General features: G+C 41.5%; 3 protein-coding genes across 4 annotated transcripts; all 3 read right to left on the bottom strand.

Moving 5' to 3' along the window:
* Positions 1-848: 848 nt before the first annotated feature.
* Positions 849-6,167, bottom strand: LOC102701521 (alpha-mannosidase I MNS5). 2 transcript variants are annotated; one of them, XM_015833328.2, is made up of 16 exons: positions 5,926-5,972; positions 5,195-5,282; positions 5,016-5,058; positions 4,850-4,915; positions 4,694-4,755; positions 4,440-4,539; positions 4,157-4,339; positions 3,620-3,668; positions 3,347-3,526; positions 3,002-3,122; positions 2,833-2,914; positions 2,664-2,749; positions 2,425-2,525; positions 2,135-2,276; positions 1,417-1,567; positions 850-1,338 (listed from the first exon to the last, which is right to left on the bottom strand). In XM_015833328.2, exons 3-16 carry the CDS (start codon positions 5,031-5,033, stop codon positions 1,111-1,113), a joined length of 1,569 nt encoding a protein of 522 aa, XP_015688814.1. In that variant the 5' UTR covers positions 5,034-5,058; positions 5,195-5,282; positions 5,926-5,972; the 3' UTR covers positions 850-1,110. The 2 variants fall into 2 exon arrangements, with proteins under 2 accessions (XP_040377359.1, XP_015688814.1); XM_040521425.1 differs by lacking the exon at positions 5,195-5,282 and having other exon boundaries at positions 849-1,338; positions 5,926-6,167.
* A 3,865-nt stretch (positions 6,168-10,032) lies between these two features.
* On the bottom strand, positions 10,033-11,391 carry LOC102701243 (peroxidase 41-like). The gene has a single exon (XM_006648971.3). The coding sequence runs from the start codon at positions 11,274-11,276 to the stop codon at positions 10,260-10,262; it is 1,017 nt and encodes a 338-aa protein (XP_006649034.1). The 5' UTR covers positions 11,277-11,391; the 3' UTR covers positions 10,033-10,259.
* A 475-nt stretch (positions 11,392-11,866) lies between these two features.
* Positions 11,867-16,296, bottom strand: LOC102718520 (chaperone protein dnaJ 16-like). Its single transcript, XM_006647807.3, has 12 exons — positions 15,839-16,296; positions 15,385-15,508; positions 15,217-15,299; positions 15,026-15,137; positions 14,843-14,947; positions 14,383-14,433; positions 13,253-13,339; positions 13,061-13,169; positions 12,825-12,973; positions 12,681-12,734; positions 12,324-12,613; positions 11,867-12,243 (listed from the first exon to the last, which is right to left on the bottom strand). The coding sequence occupies exons 1-11, from the start codon at positions 16,006-16,008 to the stop codon at positions 12,329-12,331; spliced, it is 1,329 nt and encodes a 442-aa protein (XP_006647870.1). The 5' UTR covers positions 16,009-16,296; the 3' UTR covers positions 11,867-12,243; positions 12,324-12,328.
* Between the last annotated feature and the right edge of the window lie 3,192 nt (positions 16,297-19,488).

The following is a 19,488-nucleotide window of genomic DNA, read 5'->3' as shown; positions in this document are numbered from 1 at the left end:
CAACCGGTGTAATCTAGGACAATATTTCTATAAAAAAAATAGTAAGACGACCGTCCAGCCCAAAATTTAGTGCAAATTGTGACTTATATGAGAAACAAAAAGGAGATGCAATTTTAGGAGCAGAGTGAACCTTTTTCAACAGTCTGGTGTAGAATGACTACAAAAGAACCGTTTGTGGTGTAAAATGAGTACAAAATAGTTCAATGATTTTGAGGGGGTAAAATAGAAATTTTCTGTGTAAAATGAGTACAAAAGAATAGTTTAGTGATTTTGAGGGAGTAAAATAGATTTTTTTTCTTATTTTAGAATAAGGAAGTAGACAATTGGTATACACAAAGAAAATTGACTTGATTCGCTCGCTCGTTTGATCCACCACCAGTCCACCTTGACCTACATCCTCATTTGTTGTAATCAGGCTTCCCAAAATTACGAGAACCACAGAAGTTGTCGTTGTAAATTCAGATAAGATTTAAAACTAATTTAAATTTCGAATTAAATTTGGTATGGTTTTGCGTTACTCTGTCATGATAACCACATTTCTCACTCCTATCGCTAGAGTACTGTAGCGGTGCACCCATGGCCTGGCTTTAAAAACCCTGGTTGTAACTCGGTATAAGAAAGTATAGTGACGAGATAACCAAACAAATCAATGTGCTACTAATAATCACACTATCATTTTTTTAATTTTTGTTTATGTTTATAAACTAACATTTAAATTTATCTTTTTTTATTTTTGTTTATGTTTATAAACTAACATTTAAATTTTTTTATCATAGTTTATTTTATAACATTGTCTTTTAAATCGCTAAGAACACGTACATTAAAATTTTATTCATAAATTATTTTTCGTTTACAAATATATGGTTCGGTTTTTTTCGCAATCACCCCCTTAAAGTGACATGAGCAAGAATACTTCGTACGATGATTAGGAGAAGTTTGCATACGAGCTCATTCAGGGCTACAACTGGGACGTCGACTTTTCTGTCATTCTGCTCTATTGATTAAAATATATGTTCTAATGTACAGAAGTAACAGGACGAGACCGTCCAGTAAAGTTCATTTTTCGTGCCTTTAAAAATGGAAACAGTATAATCTCCACACAAAGGAAAGCTAATAAACCCCCAGCCACAAACCGCAGTAACCAGCCATACTGCAAGTTCTCCTCCTGCATGATACGGACTCTACCCCACACTCATCATCAGTCCTGCATCTGTGGGTAGGAAACACGTCTGGTATGTGGCACGCACTCTCCCATGGGGAGTCAACGCTTTGCCGAAAAATCGTCTCAGGACAAACTTGAGACGACAGTGCGCTCACACGGATAGGTTGGTCGTCATCCTGAAGAGAAGGTTTTTGGTATCAATGTTCATGCAAGTAGGAGGAACTGGGAACCAAGACTGGACAAATCACAAATACCTTAACGAATGTCCAGTTGCTGGGAACATGTGTTGTAGGGATTTTTTCATGCCAAGTGCTCCTTATAGGAAGGGGGTGACCCTCGGTGGTAAATATGTAATTTTGCTTCTTCAAGAATGAATCATCGTAGAGAAGAAAAAGATATTTGCAACTGCAGAGAATTAATGGCATGTAACTCATACGAGCGATGACTAAATAAATAAATATAGAGAATCTACTGCCACAGTTCAATGATTTATCATTGACATGGTCACTTTCTATAATATACCGATGAGTTGATCATGCTGTTCTAGAATATGCCCCTGGACTGATGATAGGGTAAATGATTGATTTATACCCTTAAGAGTTTCAAAACTTATATATTTTTTCATAGCCTCCTTGCACGACATGGAAGTTTGAATATATAGTTCAATATTTTCTTTTCAAAAAATATACACTTATACACAAACTTCCACATCACATAAAGATTTCATAATTTTCTAAACTTCTAGGGGTATAAATCAATCGTTAACCTTGCAAGTATATACATGCATTTTGGGTATGCTTAAAAAATATTCTTGGTCCAATGGCATATTGATGAACAATAGATAAACTCACTGGCATATTATAAAAAGTGATAATGTCAACAGCTAGATTATCTCTTAAATATATTGATGTTTATGAACAGCTTTGCTGCTAACTGCTTCTAAGAAATAACTTGAAGGGAGCAACAGCTTACGTTTCTGAAAGAAAGAAGCTATGTTGATGATCTTCAAGTTTCATTGTTGAAACATCCCTGACACTAGCAAAACCTCCTTCCACTTTAGTATAGTAATTGAGGGATCCAACAATAGCTTCACCAACTTCTAGATACCAAGGATCTATAGGAACAGCATGTCAGCCTGGGGTGAGGGAAAAGAAAAAAGAGCAAATGGCTTCTATAGCAGTAGACATTGTACAGGAAGTTTAGATAAATATAGTGAGTGAATGCTATAATTTACTAATTTTAACTTTTATTGTTAACCATACCTTTAGTTGCTTGGTAAAGATAAAATGTAGACTCGGCAAACTCTGGACGTAAAGGATAATAGTTTTCTGTAGGATGCAACATTCCGAGGTCCAAAAGATATCTGCAAAATACAGTCCAAAACATGTGTCTGTACAGTTTCAATCTTGAATCAATTTTTGGCCCTATCCTTATGCATTTCACTTTTTCCATATTACAAATGATGATACTGATATTATGAGGGTAAAACAGTAAACAATACCTTTCAGGCAGTACACCGAACCTTTGCCATACACTGTAAAATTCACGATGTGATATATTTGCAGCAGAAACATCTCCTAGAAGTGTCTGGTCATGATAACAGGAGTAAATAGTGTCAACATCCTGCAATAATAAGATGATAGTCCTTCAATGTATGGAATTCAGCAAACCTGAAGACCTGGCCAGAAGGCTTGAAGGCTAGTTAGTTGCCAATGTGTTGCTTCTCCGGTCCTCATATCGGCCTCATGATACCTACCAACCAGATGATAATTAGTGGTCAGTACAGTAACATCACCGTGACAGGTCATAGGAGACGAAATGCATGACAAAAGGTTGCACCATGGGCCATGTCTGAAATACTTCTGCACTGCAAGGTAAGCTGAATGAAACATATCCCAGTATTCTTCACTTCCGAAAAGAAAGTATGCTTTAATCAAATACTCATAAAATGAATCAACCCCTGCAAACATGATTCAAAGGAACCATTATTATGTCTCAATTAAGTTGCACACTGACAGAAGATTCCATGAAATACCAGGACTTAATTTGCTAAACTAGCAATCATGATGCATATGTCACTTAAGGCTCATAACTCATAAGAGTATAAGACCACAGATGCTCACAGGAGGATACAAATACATCTCATGATCAATAAATCACATGGAAAAATGTAGAGAGTAGTACCAGCACCAATGCCTGATGAGTATTCAATCCACTTGCCAGTCAAGACATCAAGTGTTGTGCCTACAAGATTTAGTGAACTTCTCATGTTCCATAACTTACGAAGAGCACGAAGAGCGGCAGCCTCATATCTAGAATCACCCGTCAATCGTGATAATGCACCCATCTCAAGAATCAATGAACCTGTAAAAATGTGTGTTTATAAACTAATAAGATATACCTAACAGAGTAATGAATTTACCCTGGAATACAGAAATAGAATATTCTATCACCCACCACACCCTGATGTGCTTGTCTCAGTTGTCTCATTTTCCATCACCCCGTACTAGAAAAAATAGTTATAAGGACACGGAATTAGAAGAAAATCTCAATAACATATAATCTCAACAGTTATGACAAGCCATGAGCAGTAAAATTGCAATACACATGACTTTTGGAAAACATTGTGTAGTTGTAGATTGACACTGATGTTCTTTGCAGGACACATACTCATTTGCTTTTAACATGAAGTGAAGTATCATGATTGGTTGGTTGTTCTAAAGTAGTTCTTATCAATATAATACACGATGAGCATGACTGAGTTAACTAGAAATTATTCCTTCTGTAAACTGGAGTAAAAACTAAATGCATTTTTGTTTGCTGAGCTATGAGCTATTGCCTCCAAAGCGCAATGGTTCCCTTCTCAATGTGATGTTTTCTATTAGGTAATTGAAGTAACCTTCAAACTGAAATTTGCCAGTATTAAAATAAAAATAATGCCTGTCATGATTAACTGCCTTCAAAATAGCAAGATCAGAGGATTTGTAAATGAACCTTAAGATTGATCCATGCATATGGCAATCCAGTAGGTGTCTCAAAAGCTGGCAGAAAACGATTGCCTAAATTTTCAGCAAGAAGTAGTAACTGGTCCTGATATAGTCCATCTTTAAGATGAATTTTGTGCTCCTTGGCAAGAATATGACCAGAAATAAGCCCCCCAAGAAGTCTTATGTTGCACTGCATAAGAACAAGAGAAAAATGAATATGAAACTCAGTGTCTTGAGGCCAATATCTCATTTTTATGTGAGAAGCTGTGGTAGTAACCAGCTAGCATTACCTCAAAAAGATTTATGCGGGCATCAACATCAAATGTTAGGTTCTCTGAAAGCCAGAGAATTCCTCTCTCGAACTCCGTGAGGTTACCTAAGACAACAAGACTGCTTGAGCCAAACAGAGAAGCATTACCTATCAATCTTACGAATAGTAGTGTTTTCTAAATATTAACAAAAACACTATATCATAATTCACATCCTGAAAAGAAAAGACAATGAATCTAAAGTTGCGAGAAACATTACAACTTCATAACTGTACCTCGACAATGACTCAACTAGTGTAAGTGCAGATCCATTGTAATCATTCGGCAGATGTTCAAGCTACAAGTTGGAACAAAGTGATACATCATAACCTGCTATCTCAAAGATTTTATAATTTCAACTAAAATTTGCGAATTTGTTGATACTTTAATACATTTAGGTTGCCAAGCTCACTAAGTGAGTCAGTGAAACTTTTGGTAAGAGGCTTCAATTCATCATGCTGAAAAGATAAAGAGAACAATGTCAGATTATACTATTTCATGACCATTTAATCGAACTGAGTGTTATTCGAGAAATCCTAAGATAGTTGATGGACATACCGGAAATGCATAAGTCATGTAGTTGTCATAAGCATGGTAAAACCTGAAAAGAATGGCAATGCATCAGTAATAGAAAATAAACATTGTGAGACACCAAAGTAATGTATAAGTAGTGGACTAGGTGATCTAAGTACAACGTCACAATACAAATGTATGAACATACTGAGATGTGATCCTACCTTAGCCTGCTTAGTGCTTACTTATGTTGGTTATTATGGTGGCTTTGGTGAGGCAGATGCATGGCTCAACCCATCTTGGTTTAAGGCGCTGAATACAACACAATATTTTAACCATTATAAATAATGCTGATTCTCTCAGGAAATTTTTTTTGGGGCGGGGGGGGGGGGGGGATATAGAATTAGAATATCTTTGCAGGGTTTCAGAAATGACTTAAGGTCTAAGGTCTAATTCATTTTTCAATAAGGAATCATCACAGAATAACATATACCTACAAAACTATCCTTGGTAACTCGAGATAACAACTAATTACATGACGCTTTGTCGTACTTAGATAACCACTTGGACACATACATCCGCTATGATGCCTCCAATCAAAATCCCCACTCTCGATCTAGCATCACTACAGCTCATATAGCAGACCCGTGCATTCTTTACAATTACAGGCTTAAGCTCGACATGTTGTGGGCATAGAGCATTTGTCTAAACAAACTCAGCAGCTAGCATCTGTCAACTAAATTTGCGACGAATTTTATCATAGACCTCGCGAAAAAGTGGAGACGAAGCTTAACAAAGTGCTAAAATCCTATAATATATTTGTTCTCCGCGATGTGGCCACAGCCCCCCAAAAAAATCGAACCTTACAACCGGCCGAGGCAGACCCAACAGAATGTAAGATCGTACAAGGAATGGAGAGAGGATCCGGTAGCTTGTAGCGGTCGAGTATACTCACATCTCCAGGACCTTGTTCCTCATGTACAGCCTCCTCCCGCGCCCGTAGCCATCGCCGGTGATGGCGGCTGCCGCAGCGCCCCCGGCAAGAGCCGCGAGGAGGAGCGCGACGGCGACGAGCCGCGCCAGCGCGGAGCGGGGCGGCCGACGAGGAAATCGCATAGGGGCTTCGTGTGGTTCGGGGCCGTGGGGCGGGAGGATGGGAATGGACTGGAAGGTGTTCGATGGGATCGGACTCCGGACCCGTGCGAGTTCGTTGCTTCTGGGATTTTGCTACAGGGCACCCATCTCTCTCTCTCTCTATCTAGAGTAGGGTGGATAGCGAGCTCGCTCGGCTCGGCTCAGCCTAGCTCGTTAAGATAACGAGTTGGCTTGACTCGACTCATTATCTTAACGAGCTAAAAACCCAGCTCGGCTCGGCTCGTTGAAAAGCTCAAGCTAGATCGTTAGGCTCGTGAGCCAGCGGTTTGGACGCACGGCAACTAGCGAGATCCGACGCGACGACGTTGATGGGCGACCGATGAGGAGAGCTGACACAAGCTCGCATGGATGCGCGACAGGCCATGGCGTGGATGCGCGACAGGCGACGGCGTGGATGCGCAACAACCGGCGAGACCCAGCGCGGCGGCGCCGATGGGCGATCGGCGAGGGGATTTGACGATGGCGATGAGGCTAGCAATGGCAAGGGGCCGAGGGCGATGGGAGCCTGGGAGGTAGGAGCCGGTGATGCCGAGTCATCCTTAGTGGTGGCGTTGCAAGGAGTTCACGAGACTACGGGAACTGGAAGGAGTACGCTATGCGTCGCCGTTAACGCTATGTAGATTGTAGAGGCAAGGAGTTACGAGCTAGGGTTTTCTTATCCTCATGTTAGCTACGGCCTATGGGCCTGCTCTCTTTTCCTCATGCTGGGCTATGGCCTGTGGGCCTTTGGAGCATGGGCAGCAACTACGTACTGGGCTTCGGAGAAAAGTGGGCATGTCTCGCTCGTTAAGGCTCGCTCGCGGCTCGCAAGGTAGCTCGAGTTGGCTCGTTATTTCTAACGAGCTAAAATGACAGCTCGGCTCGTTAGAAAAATAAAACGAGTCGAGTCGAACGAGCCGAGCTTGTCACGAATCGAACGAGCTACGAGCTTCCTGTCCAACCCTAGTCTAGAGGGAACACATCTGATAGCAACGGTGTGAACCAAATTTGACTCGCCATACCACATCCATGCTAAAATAAATTAATTTTTAGTTATTAGATAAAATATTTAATTTTATTTAAAATTTTGTGATAATTAGTATTTTTATTGTTATTAGATGATAAAACATGAATAATATTTTACGTATAACTATTTTTAAATTTTTTAATATTTTTTAGATAAGACAGATGCTCAAATATTCGACATAAAAATCAAGAAATGATCTTTTGTTGGAAAGAGTAGTATCTTGTAAGAGCTTTTATCATCCCTATTTCATAATACAAAACTCTTTTCTAAACTTAGGTAGATGCCAGTGAATTTATACACGTATATAAATAATATATATTAATCAATCGATAAATCTTGTTTCTAAAAATATTACAATATGAAATAGATAGAGTAATACTTAGCCGCTTGAAACCTTTAAAGATTTTGAAAAAAAATTGCTGGAAAGGCCCAGAAATGGGCTCCTGAATTTCATTAAGATAGGGAATTTACAGGTACAAGAAGAAAAAAAGACTCAGTTTACAGGTAACTGTATAAAGTACAGCTAGTAACTAGACCGAACCTAACAAGAGATTTTGAATTTTTGAATTATCTAAATTTTATGATAACTATTTGAGGATAAATATGAGTAATCAACTATTGCAAAGTTAAATTTTGCAATAATCATTTAGGCGTTCGTAAATCGTGGCCGTGAAAATTCTAAAGTCTACGGATGAAAAAAAAATAATAGCCTTAATACTCCCTGTAGTCCGCACCCTAACTTACTACTATCCATAACGTACTCTAGATGTTCTGGCGACTAATTTTGTCTCCAAATTTGTACATAATCTAACTCACTATAATCGTACTCCATGTTTCACTTTGTATAGCAAATCGAGAAGAAAATGGGAGGAAGGGGCAACCTGATGGTCAACAAGGTTATCTTTTTAGCTTTGGGTTTGAGTTATAACCTAAAATTCAAATTTTTAACTTTAAATTTTAAGTGATTTTGATGTTTTTATCGAAGTTTATTTTTCATCTTTGGTTTTTAGATTGCTATAAACACGTATATAAAAATTTTATTTATAAATCATTTTCTGTTTACAAATATGCACTCTGCAAATTTAGCTAGCTAGTTACATGATTCACTAGCCATTCATTTGAAAGGTATTCCCCATCAGGGTTTTACTTATCGCGATTATCGTGGCGATTATCGTGATAATCGAGGGCTCCGTCGAGAGCCGATAACGGTTTTGGACGGTTTTCTCCGAGAAAAACCGCCCAAATACAAAAAATTTGAAAAATTTTGATGAAAAATTAAGAAAAAAACAAGGTGATAGATATGTATTTTATTGAGCTTAGATGTGAAGAAAATTTTCAAAAAACTCAGTGTATCATTTATACCTTTGAGAAAAGACGAATTGATTTGAGTTAATTGGAGAAAAATATGTTTTTTCTGCACAGCGCATCCGGCCCAACTTGGCACACTAGGGAGAATAACACGACCGGTGAAATGGGTCCAAAATCTCTCTCTTTTCCCCATTTGTTTGCATGGCCAATATACTTGACTATTTTTGTATGACAGACTTTATGTTATGGTTGTAAACTTGAGCCTCTGATCATTGTGGACTTTACTAGATTATTGTTGTGAATATTAATATATAATGGTTACCGACTTCCTTATAATATACATGCTCATTTCATACCATAAATTGTGAATTTGTGATTGTTATATGTGTTCTTAATTGCTAATTTTTTAACTATTAGCAAAGGTCATGCCAATTTTTTTCATTTTTACTGACCGACTGTTCGGGTATACTTTCTTTTTTACTGTAAGTCTCGCTATCTTTTTCCCAAATTTTTCCCTTTAATTTCGATGCCTAACGGCCTCTGTATTTTAGCTAAAACCGCACGCTTATTGCTCATATCACCACGGTTTTTAGTTGAAACCGTGCGATTATCACTTCAAACCGCGATCGTCATATCGTCGCGATAATCGTACCAAACCGCACGATAATCGTGAGTTACCCCACGATATGGTGGTCAAAACCGTCACGATTTTGTTTGAATTTTTAAATTTGAATTTGTGCGGTTTTTGAGTGGTTATCGTGTTAATCATCAATTATCGTGGCTCCGCGCCAGAGCGGTTTGGAGGGCCTCCGCGATAAGTAAAACCCTGGTATCGACAGCTTTCTCATCCGATTATCATAGTACATGTTTACATAACCGGTCCTCTAAAAATGGTTCATTGCCCAATGGTAATTGTTGTGTGTAAAACCATGTATAGTTCGTATTGTGATTTCTTGGAGCAGGTACAATAATAGGCTATAAGCCAGCTATAAACATATTTTAAAGAGATAAGAAAGGAGAGAGAGGAGCAGTGAGATACAGATTTGTAGTCAGATACAGCACGGACTCCAAGATGTAATGTGTGTATGACATATGAGACCCGGTAAATAGGTAGTATATGTTTTGTTCGTATGTAACTATTGTATGAATTAGCTATTAAATTGATTATAGATGAATTGGAGCTAGCAATTAGAACTCGCTTTACATATAAGATGACGTAACGCCTACAAAACCAACCAATACAAAGAACGAGGCGTTCTGACGTGGATGAATTGAAAAGGTTTTGGTCGGAAAGTCTAACGGATGAACCCTCGCGCGCGCCGTTAACCCACGCAAACACCTTATATATATACAAACTTTATATGTATATATTTTATGTATAATCTGTAATTTTGATTTAGTACTTTGTCATCCAAACGATATGATCAAGATTGTTACAAACTCAATGGAATCCATTTTTTTTAAGATTTTTTGCAAGGTAGAGATCACTCAAGACTGTTGATTCAAAAGCATAACAAACAATGTGATATACGTCAGGAGATCGAGATTAATCGAAAGAAGGGAAACCCAGGTAAATAAATAGAAACATGCACGCACATAAGGTGACTTTCATTTTTGTCAGAGCAGAAATTAATTAAATTACTGAATCGAATTGGAAATTCAACACGTTTCTAGCTTGTGCACGAAAATTAACACACCAACGATGAACACAAAGAACTCATGCAAATTAATTAATTTAGCGAGACGCACTTATAATTATGTATATAGATGATCTACGTCGTCGTCGTCGTCGTAACGCGGGTGATGGGTGATGGATCGCATCACTTGGGCATGGGCCCGTTGTTGTAGGAGTCGCAGCGCCGCCTGATCTCGCCGTTGGCGCCGGTCTTGACGCCGTAGAGGCTGAGCTTCTCCATGGCGCGGGAGAAGTCGTCGAAGAAGGCGGTGGCGTTGGAGGCGTAGATCTCGACGAAGGGCTTGGTGCGCTTGTCCGTCCACAGCTCCTGGTCGGTGCTGAGCAGGCCGAGCCCTCGCTTCAGGTTGACGAAGTACATGTTGTCGAACTTGCCCGGCGTCATCACGTCGTTGAACGCGGCGATGGTCGGGTCCTTGTGGAACAGGTTGCACGCCACCTGGAGCCCCTTGGTGAGCACCGGGTTCATGGTCGGGTCGGCGCTCCCGGGCTTGCCTTGGAAGTCGTAGATCCGGTCGGCGAACTCCTTGCAGTGGGAGAAGCCCAGCGTGTGGCCGCCGGAGAGCGCCACCAGCTCCTGCACCGAGAACCCCTTCTTGCCGAACATGTTGATCAGCTCGTTGACGGTGAAGTTGGAGTGCGGGAGCTCCTTGTCGGGCGCCGTCGGCGACGACGACAGCGAGTCCTTGCGGCCGAGTGGGATCGGGTAGCGCGGGCCGCCGGTGAGGGTGACGAGCGCGCGCGTCGCCAGCGCCAGGACGTCGGCGCACGACACGACCCCGGGGCACTCCAGCTCCAGCGCCAGCTTGGCGCGCACCACGGCGTCGAACGCGTCGCCCGGGAGCGAGTGGTTGATCTCCGCGTTCTGCTCCGACTTCTCGAACGAGGTGGGCGCCACCAGCACCGACGCGTCGCACCCGCTGACGAAGCAGTCGTGGAAGAAGACGCGGAGCACGCCCGCCGCCGTCGTCGGGTTCGCCATCTGCTTCGACTGGACCACCTCCGCGATGATCCGCTCCGCCCGCGGGCACGTCTGGCTGTAGTACTGTGGCGTCAGCTTCTCCCCCACCGGCGGCGCCGCCCGCGCCGCGCGGCCGAAGACGCCGGCTACGACGACGATCAGGAGGAGGAGGCACGGACGCATGGCTGCTGCCTCTTGGTACTCGCCTACCTCTGCGTGTGGTTGTCAGCTGGGAAATCGATCGTTCCCTTCCCTCGCCTAGCGTTTGAGGCGCGCGCGGGTGTATGGGTAGCTCAAAGAAACGCGAGGCGAGGAGGGCGGGTGTATGCTGTTCTTGGAGCTGGTGGACGAGAGCAAATGGAGGAGGGTGAGCGGCAGGGAGAACCCGTCGCTAGGAGGAAGACGACGAGAGCCGCTGGTTGATCAGCCATGGATCAACGTGCATGTCTCGCATGCTCTGGCTTTTACTACCTTTAGCTCTGTGTAACTGTAACTTGCATAGTTTTGCCGTTTTCAGCTCCATTAATGTCCCTAGAATTAACCATTGGGGCATTCATTTGTAGCTCGGAGTTTTTCGTAAAAGCTCTGCATTTGTTTTTATTACGTTTCTGAAGAAATTGTGTAGGCATATCTCCACTTTCATAACATGCCATGGAAAAGTGATCAGACATTGATGTTTAATCGATTGAGTACATACTGCATTAAGATCACAACATGCCCATTTCTCTGAATATTCAAAGGATATGCGAGTTAGTAAGATCAACATAGACATCGCCCAAAAAATTGATCCATGTGAATTGGTTCTGGCCACAGTGTACAACATAGACAGTTCAAAGCTGTTATACACACATCAGTACAGTAACCGTCTGTCTAGATTCTGGGTGAATGGAGTAGCACTGGTAAGGGCCCCAAAAGAACACTACATGTAATTTTTTACATCATTTCTGAAACTGCCGAGGATCCTGACTTTTCAGGAAACAAACTGTTGTCACAGGAGAAAAAGTAAGCGAGGGTGTCTTTCCGAATGCCAAACAGAAATTCCTGCCCAGCCGAGTAGCCGACCCCCTAGAGTGAACGACAAGGACATATTTTTTCTCGGAGCAACTCTCTTAGGTTCCATTTCTTGGGAGTACTAAACTGTAGGGAATACCTTAAGACACAGACGAAGAGTAGTAAGGAAATACCGCAAAGCTCTGTCCAAATCAAAATTTGTATGAAATAACACATTACCTTCCTCAGCAGGGTCTTCTCTTGTCTACTTTCAAATGAATGTTGAACCATTTCTTCCTTCGAAGCCGCTCCTTAGGTTTCTTCTCCTTTCTAGGACCATCGTCATCACTTCTGGATCCCTCCATGGACTTGTTCTTTGATTTCTTTTCCTTTTTCATAGTTTGGTCATCATCACTTTTGGAGTCTTTGGATGATGTTTTCCCTTTGTTGCTACTAGAACTCCGTTGCAGAGTTGGGTTGTTGGTATAGGATGCATGAATCGCATTCCTTTCCTTGAGAAGATCATCAATCTATAAAGCACTATATCAGAACAAGCTCAGAAGCAGAAATGAAGTATTTCACAAACACAAATAATACCGTTTGCATTTCTTGAGCATATCTGCCGGTCATCTCAGTGAACTTCGCTAAAACCTGCCAATCTCAGCTGTCAATAATGCTATACCTCTTGGTATGCCAGTGGAGGATTCGCAGGCACAAACAAATTAAAAGGTAGGATCATACCTCCCTATACTCAGACTCAAACTTAGATAGCTCAGATCGTTTTGCAAGTATCTTTGCCTCCACGCTTCGTAGCTTCTCCTTTTCAGTAGAAAAGGGTTCAGCACATACTACCTCTATACTATAGGTTGCACTCTTGAAGAAATTATCACCTAAATGAAGTGACTGATCTTTTCAAAACCATTATAGATTGCCAGGGAAAACAAAATAATCCAAGAAACAACAGCAAAAGTGTGTACCGTAGACAGCAAAAAAATGTGTTCCTGCTTTTAGTTCGTTTACTTCACATGGCTGAAAGCCATCCAATCTTTTAAAGAATGCACTATCAGGATCCTTTGCAGCAGCAGCCTGGCAGTAATTAAGGCTTATAAAGAGACAACCCATGAATCAATACATGGAGAGGCAACCACACACTAGTTTGTTATACTCACCGAATTATTTTGTTCAAAACGATAAACTGGAAAACCAAGAAAGAACATTCCAGCAGAAGTAACTTTCCCGGTCTTTGCACTGTCTTCCTACAATATAATGACACATTAGCTGAAACCATACCCAAAATATCAGAGAAAGGCACAGTAGAATCATAAACATGTTAATAGTGAGCCCCTCAAACCAGCGTTAATAATTGAATTTGGAAGTCTTCTGTAAAAGATGCTGGAATACCTCACGGCCCACATAGACATAATAACTATATGGGAATTGGAATATTATACTCCACTCAAAAGGGATTAACCCACATGCATTAGCATCCAAGTCCATCACAAATAAAAAACTGGGATTAATCCCATCACATTACCAGAACTTGTGCTTGCTTCTTTCCTGTGCTCTGATAATTCAAATAAGCTTCTAATGGTGCATAGGACCATGGGTGCATAGGACCATGGAATAAACATGTTTAAGTTTTAGGCCATTATCGGAAAGCAGCTTTCCAGGTGAAACTACACAAAGAAAAGCTTTAAGGTTGAGGTCCCTGGATTCCTAAAGGCATTAAGCAGTAAATAATTTCAAACATGCCATCCTTGCAACATTGACTCCATAAAATTATTAAAAGTGCACTAATTATGCCACTATGTTTGCATATATAGCATAGGATGGAAGGCTCACTCGACTAATTTATTTTCAGAAAGAACAGTTAGCATTAGCAAATACAAGTGCCAGGATAAACAAAGCAGGATTCTTAGTTTAACATGCTCCACTGTTCTGATGGTACAGTGTTTTGTCCACTATTACTAGGTGGTGTGCCCAAGATCACAGCAAAATTCACAGAAAAGAAGTGCCAGGCAGTTGTGAGCATAAAGTTAGGAACAGTTCTGGAAAAGGGAAGTACATCTCTGGGCCTCTGGTTTGTGCCAAAAGAAAAAGAGTGAATAGATTAAACTCGTCAATGAATCAGAATGTCTTGTGGATGATATTGCATAGAGGCTTTCCAAGAATAAGGTGGTGAAAAAATTATATGATTTCTTGTGTTTTGATTTAGGTAGGTCTGAAGCTAGTCCCAAGTAGGAGTCTTCTCAAACCTATCCTCACTAAGACTGGCAAAATATAACCATAATACACATACCTGTAAAGCAAGGCTTAACCCACCATTTTCTTCAGGCTCGAAATATAGCAACTGAAAGAAAGAGAGACTTACTTTAGAAAGAATTTGTGCATGCTGAAATTTACTAAACCTACAATGTACAATAAACATGTATCAAGTGCCTGATTATTTTGACTTTGAATATCAGAATTCACTACCATGGTAATCTCGAGAGAAACAAGAAAACAGGTAGCCACATGTCCATTATTGTAGCAATTAACAATGTCACCTTTTTGCCATGAATTTTTTTAATAACAAATGCTTGCATCACAATCACGTTTCTTTGATGTTCAGAAGGGGAAATAGAAAGTGACAGCTAAGTTAGTTAAGCTGTTCAACATACAAGTAAGAGGTGGCAATAGTTATCAAAGTTATGTAATGGAGTAGTTAAACTGTCAAAACTTCATAACAGACAGACATTAACAACAAGTTAGCAACTAACCTTGAATTTACTTTTGGCAGTTGACTGAACTCTACACACTAACCCCATTTTGGCTTCTTTATCTGTTATGTCCACAGAATAAAAGTGAGCTGATTGCTTTTCCACCTGCCAACATTTGAAATCTGAAACATTATTTACTGGCGGGGAAAAATGAAGAATAAATGATGGGAGGTCGATGCATACCTTCCTACAGACGGATTGGCCAAGCTCAAGCTGGGAAATTTCCACCGAGCCATTCAATGCTTCCTCTAAAACCGTTGCAGAAACTGTGGTCTTGATTGGTACACCTAGCTTGCTACATAAACATAAGCATAATTAAATAATCAGTTATTCCTAAGTAAGATGGAAGTAAACAACTGTCCTTAACAACCTACCTAAACAGGGCAGCAAACACTGTATTTACAGTGTTCAGACTTGACAAGTCCAACTCCAGTTCCTGACTATCTGCTTCAATGGCCTGAACAATAACAAAACCATCACTGTAAGATGATAAATCAAGCAAATCAAATAACCCAATCATACTATTGCGTGCCGTAAATTACTTCGAATCCCGAGGAATCATACTGCCGCCTCTTATCTGGATCTGACAGTATGTTGTAAGAAAATGTGGCTTCTTGGAACTTGTCCGAGGCAACAGGGTCGTCAGCATTCTTGTCTGGATGGTACCTGCAGAAAAGCAAAAAAATACTCAGGCCGCTTCATTATATCTCCGCATCAATTACCACTTACCACACAAGCAAAGCAAAGTAGCAAACTACCGACTTTTTGAACATAAGGTAGGAGAAAGCCTTGTTTGGTGTTTGAATCTAATACACGGTTCAAAAAGCTCGGTAAAGTAGTTAGCAACTCTTGTGTATATGTTAAAAGAGATAATTTATTGAAATAACCCAATTTGACTTGAAATGCACTCCGTTCCTCAGAAATTTGAACAAAATCCTTCCCTTCCAAACATAACAACAGCACCCAAAAGTGCCCAAATCCGAGAGCTTTACTTACTTGAGGGCCATGCGGCGGAAGGCGCTCTTGATCTCCTGCTCGGTGGCATTCCGCCCCACGCCAAGCACCTCGTAAGGGTCCCTCCTCTGCGCCGCCGCTCCGGCCCCCGCCGCCGCCCCTGCTGAGCTCCCCTTCTCCGACTTGAACGACCCAAACTTGGAACCCGCCATGAACGCCTCCGCCGCCGCCGCGACACCGAACAAACCTCGGAAACCCTAACGTCACACCAAAAACTACAGAACTGCACGGTTCGCTCAGATCTTACTGCTCGCTGAACCGGTCAGGCCCCTGCCCACCACCCGCCGCGACCGGCGGCGAGCGGCGGCGCGGCTTCTAGGGTTTCGCCTCGGTCTTTGCGGGGGAGCGACGGGGTGGGGAAGCTCCTCCCCGGCGCGGGCGCGCGCGTGCGGCTTCTGCTAATTTGGGGAGGTGGCGAGGAGTCCAGAGGCCGACGAAATGGGGTGGAGACGGCGAGGAGGAGGGAGAGGCGACTAAGAAGAGACCAAGACGAAATTATTTAGGTGCCGACATGTGGGTCCCACCGCGCAGTGGCCTCGCCGGACGGTGAGGTGGCAGTGCGGTGCTTCGCTCGAATACACGCCCCTGATTACCGTGTCATGTGCCGCCCTCGCACCCTTTTTCGCTTTTAAAATTAAAATTTTTAATTAAATTGAAATTAATTTAGAGATATTTTCATCGAATCTTATTTTTCATTCTTAATATAATATATAAAAGTTTATTTATGAATCTTTTTTATGTATAACTATATTATTTGGTTTTTTCATTTTAAAAAAATCACCCCTCGAGGTCTAACCGTTAACTACTCCCATACTCGTCGTCAGTCGTCACTAGCGCCGATTAGCTTCGAAATTTCGAACGATACGGGATGACCCACGTCTGGGGGTGGGGCATACCCGTCAGTGAGTTAACTGCAGGATAGAAATGGTATTTTTCCTTGTTCCCGCGTAACGATTATTGAAGTGTTGATTAAACGCTGTACTCTCTGCGCCGCAGTTGGGGCTGGGTCGGTGACAGGTGGGCCATGGAATGTGGATTTAGTGATCAGGCCCAGTGACCAGCGAGAGAGAGGACCTGCATTTAGGGAGGCGACTTTGAAAGCATTTGACTCGCCACATTTTTTTTGTTAGAATTAACTGATTTAGTTTTCCAGTACACGGAAGATGTACAGACGCAACGTCACTCGATGTATCACCTTAACTCATGTTCAAGCCTCAGTCTTTCTGCTTATCCTTATAAACTAAAAGTTTGAATTTATAGTATTAAATTTAGTGTTGATTTTTGTTTTTCATTGTATTTTATTTTTCAGTTTATACTTTTAGATAATTAAGAATACATACATAAATATATATGTAAGTTTTATCCATATTATTTTTTGTTTTTATATATATTGTTTGACTTTTTATTGAACAAGTACCCTCAAAATTTCTATTGAATAAACACGGTTCTAGCTAAAATCGTGTGCACAGTAAACCATTTCCCCACATCACACCAAATGTGTAGCGATATTTTTTTCTTGGCCGTTGAACAAATCACAGCATTCAATTACTTTCCTAGCAAATCACATGATTTACCTTTGCGTTTCCAAACAACGGATGTCTTTCTATAATTTTTAGTGCTAGAAAAGAATACTTTGGTTGCAAAGATACACCTGAGCCAATGACTGATTAATTAACTTACTTGCAGTAAAAAGCTGTAAAGTGTGGATTGCTCACCGCGCTTCACTTTCAACGATACCATGTTCAACACTCCAAGCAAAGGCATTCAATCATGGATAGCTCAAGTTGTCCTCCAAAGGGTTGTTACCCTCGGTTCAGAGCAAGGACAGCCGCTGTTGAGCTTTCCCTAGCAGATGTTCCCACAAAAACAATACGTGAACAATGCCCTAAAACGAGTCCAGTACAGTAGGCAGATGCACACACTTCAGCTACAGCAAGATGATGACACACATTGCAGAGTGGACAAATGATGAAATGCCCCCACTGCTTGCCTGTGAAATTGTCCGATTACAGCCAATTGGACGAAGCATCAGATCTTGAAATGATTGGCAATTTGGCATCGATGGGGTCCACGAACATCAGGGAGGCAAAAAAAACTCGAGACCACATCAAATGGGCGTCTTTCTCCATTTGACACATGGATCATGGCCCAAGGTCTCACCTAGTCGTCCCAACTCGGCACGTTCGTGTGAATCCCGCCGTGGCCCAACTCGCTCCACGTGTTCGTGACACGGAAGAAGGCAACTTTATTGTAGGTGTCTTAACTATAGATAGAGTTTTAGTTGGATCTCTCAGCCGTTGAACTGGATATAGAACGTTCTTCAACTTGCGAAATCGATGTAAATAATGCCACTCAGTTATCTGAGAGTGGTTTCTACTAATGTTACGTCTATGTGTCAAGTTAAGTAGGTCCACCACTTCATATATGGCACTATACACTAGAAAAAGAAAAAAAAACATAAAAGGCCATTAGTTAGTGTCCTCATCTTCTTTCCCTATTATCCTTGAGTCGTAGCAACCATCTGCTACCATCGCGAGTCCGCCATCAACATCACCTCTACTATTGCCACTTCAAGCTCTTCGTTTCTTCTTGCATCCTCACTAGTTTAACATCGTGTACGACGAGCAGTATGGGACAATCCCTCTCTACCTTGACCTGTGAGTTCCCCATTACACATTTATAGTGCTTATATTAGTTTGTTTAGTGCATGGATTAATAAACCGTGATGTTGATTCATTTATTCATTTCTTTGATATTTTGATGTTTTGTTTCAGTAATCACTAATCCCCATCTACATTTTTGCCAGGATGGCCAAAAGAGGCCAGCTAAATTTTGTTAAGACTGAGGAAAAAATGATTATAATAAAAACAATAAAATGTTGCCAAGGTTGGTTGTGCACCGGAGTGCACCATCAATACGGACACACCAAACACACAAACAAATTCCACTAAGAGAGCAACATGAATTGACCGCTGCTAAGTGTGGCTAGTTGTTCTCAACCCAACACCACCACCAAATAGCGAAGACTCCTAAAGCATGCTTACACAGAGACTACGATGTCAATGATATCGTCATCGTCCATCGAAAAGCAAGATGTAGGTTTTACCTAGAGTTTTTCGCAACGAAAGGGAAAAGGTAGGTACTTTAACAATGTCATGAGGGGGTTGCGATGCCTGAAGGCAAACCATCGGGACTAGGCTTTCGCCCAAATCCCCCTGCAGCCCTATTGTTGTGGTTGAACGCCCACCATGTGAATTACTACCATCCACCACTGTAGTTTTAGACTTCTAGTGTCGTGTATCAACCCTAGCCTCTTCTACTGTAGTTATAGTGTCGTGTACATGTGAGTGTTTGTTGTCGTCAACATCATCTCCACTATCCCTCCTCCCTTTTTTCTTCATCGTTAGCACCGTTGTCTACGTGAATGCTGTCACGAAACTGCACTCAAGAAATGACTAGTGAAAAAAGAGATGGAGAAACCGGCGAGGTCACAAACGCCTCAGCCTCCACCTTTGATTCCTCTTGCGATAGCCACCATACTTGGAGACCACCTCCTCCTAGCTTCGTTCATCAGCCCGATAAGATAGGAGAGAGAGTAAGAGTGGAAAAATGGAGATACTGACGTGTGGGTC

This window comes from Oryza brachyantha, chromosome 2 (assembly GCF_000231095.2).
Source record: "Oryza brachyantha chromosome 2, ObraRS2, whole genome shotgun sequence".
Classification (NCBI taxonomy): domain Eukaryota; kingdom Viridiplantae; phylum Streptophyta; class Magnoliopsida; order Poales; family Poaceae; genus Oryza; species Oryza brachyantha.
This window is presented reverse-complemented; position numbering and strand designations above follow the sequence as displayed.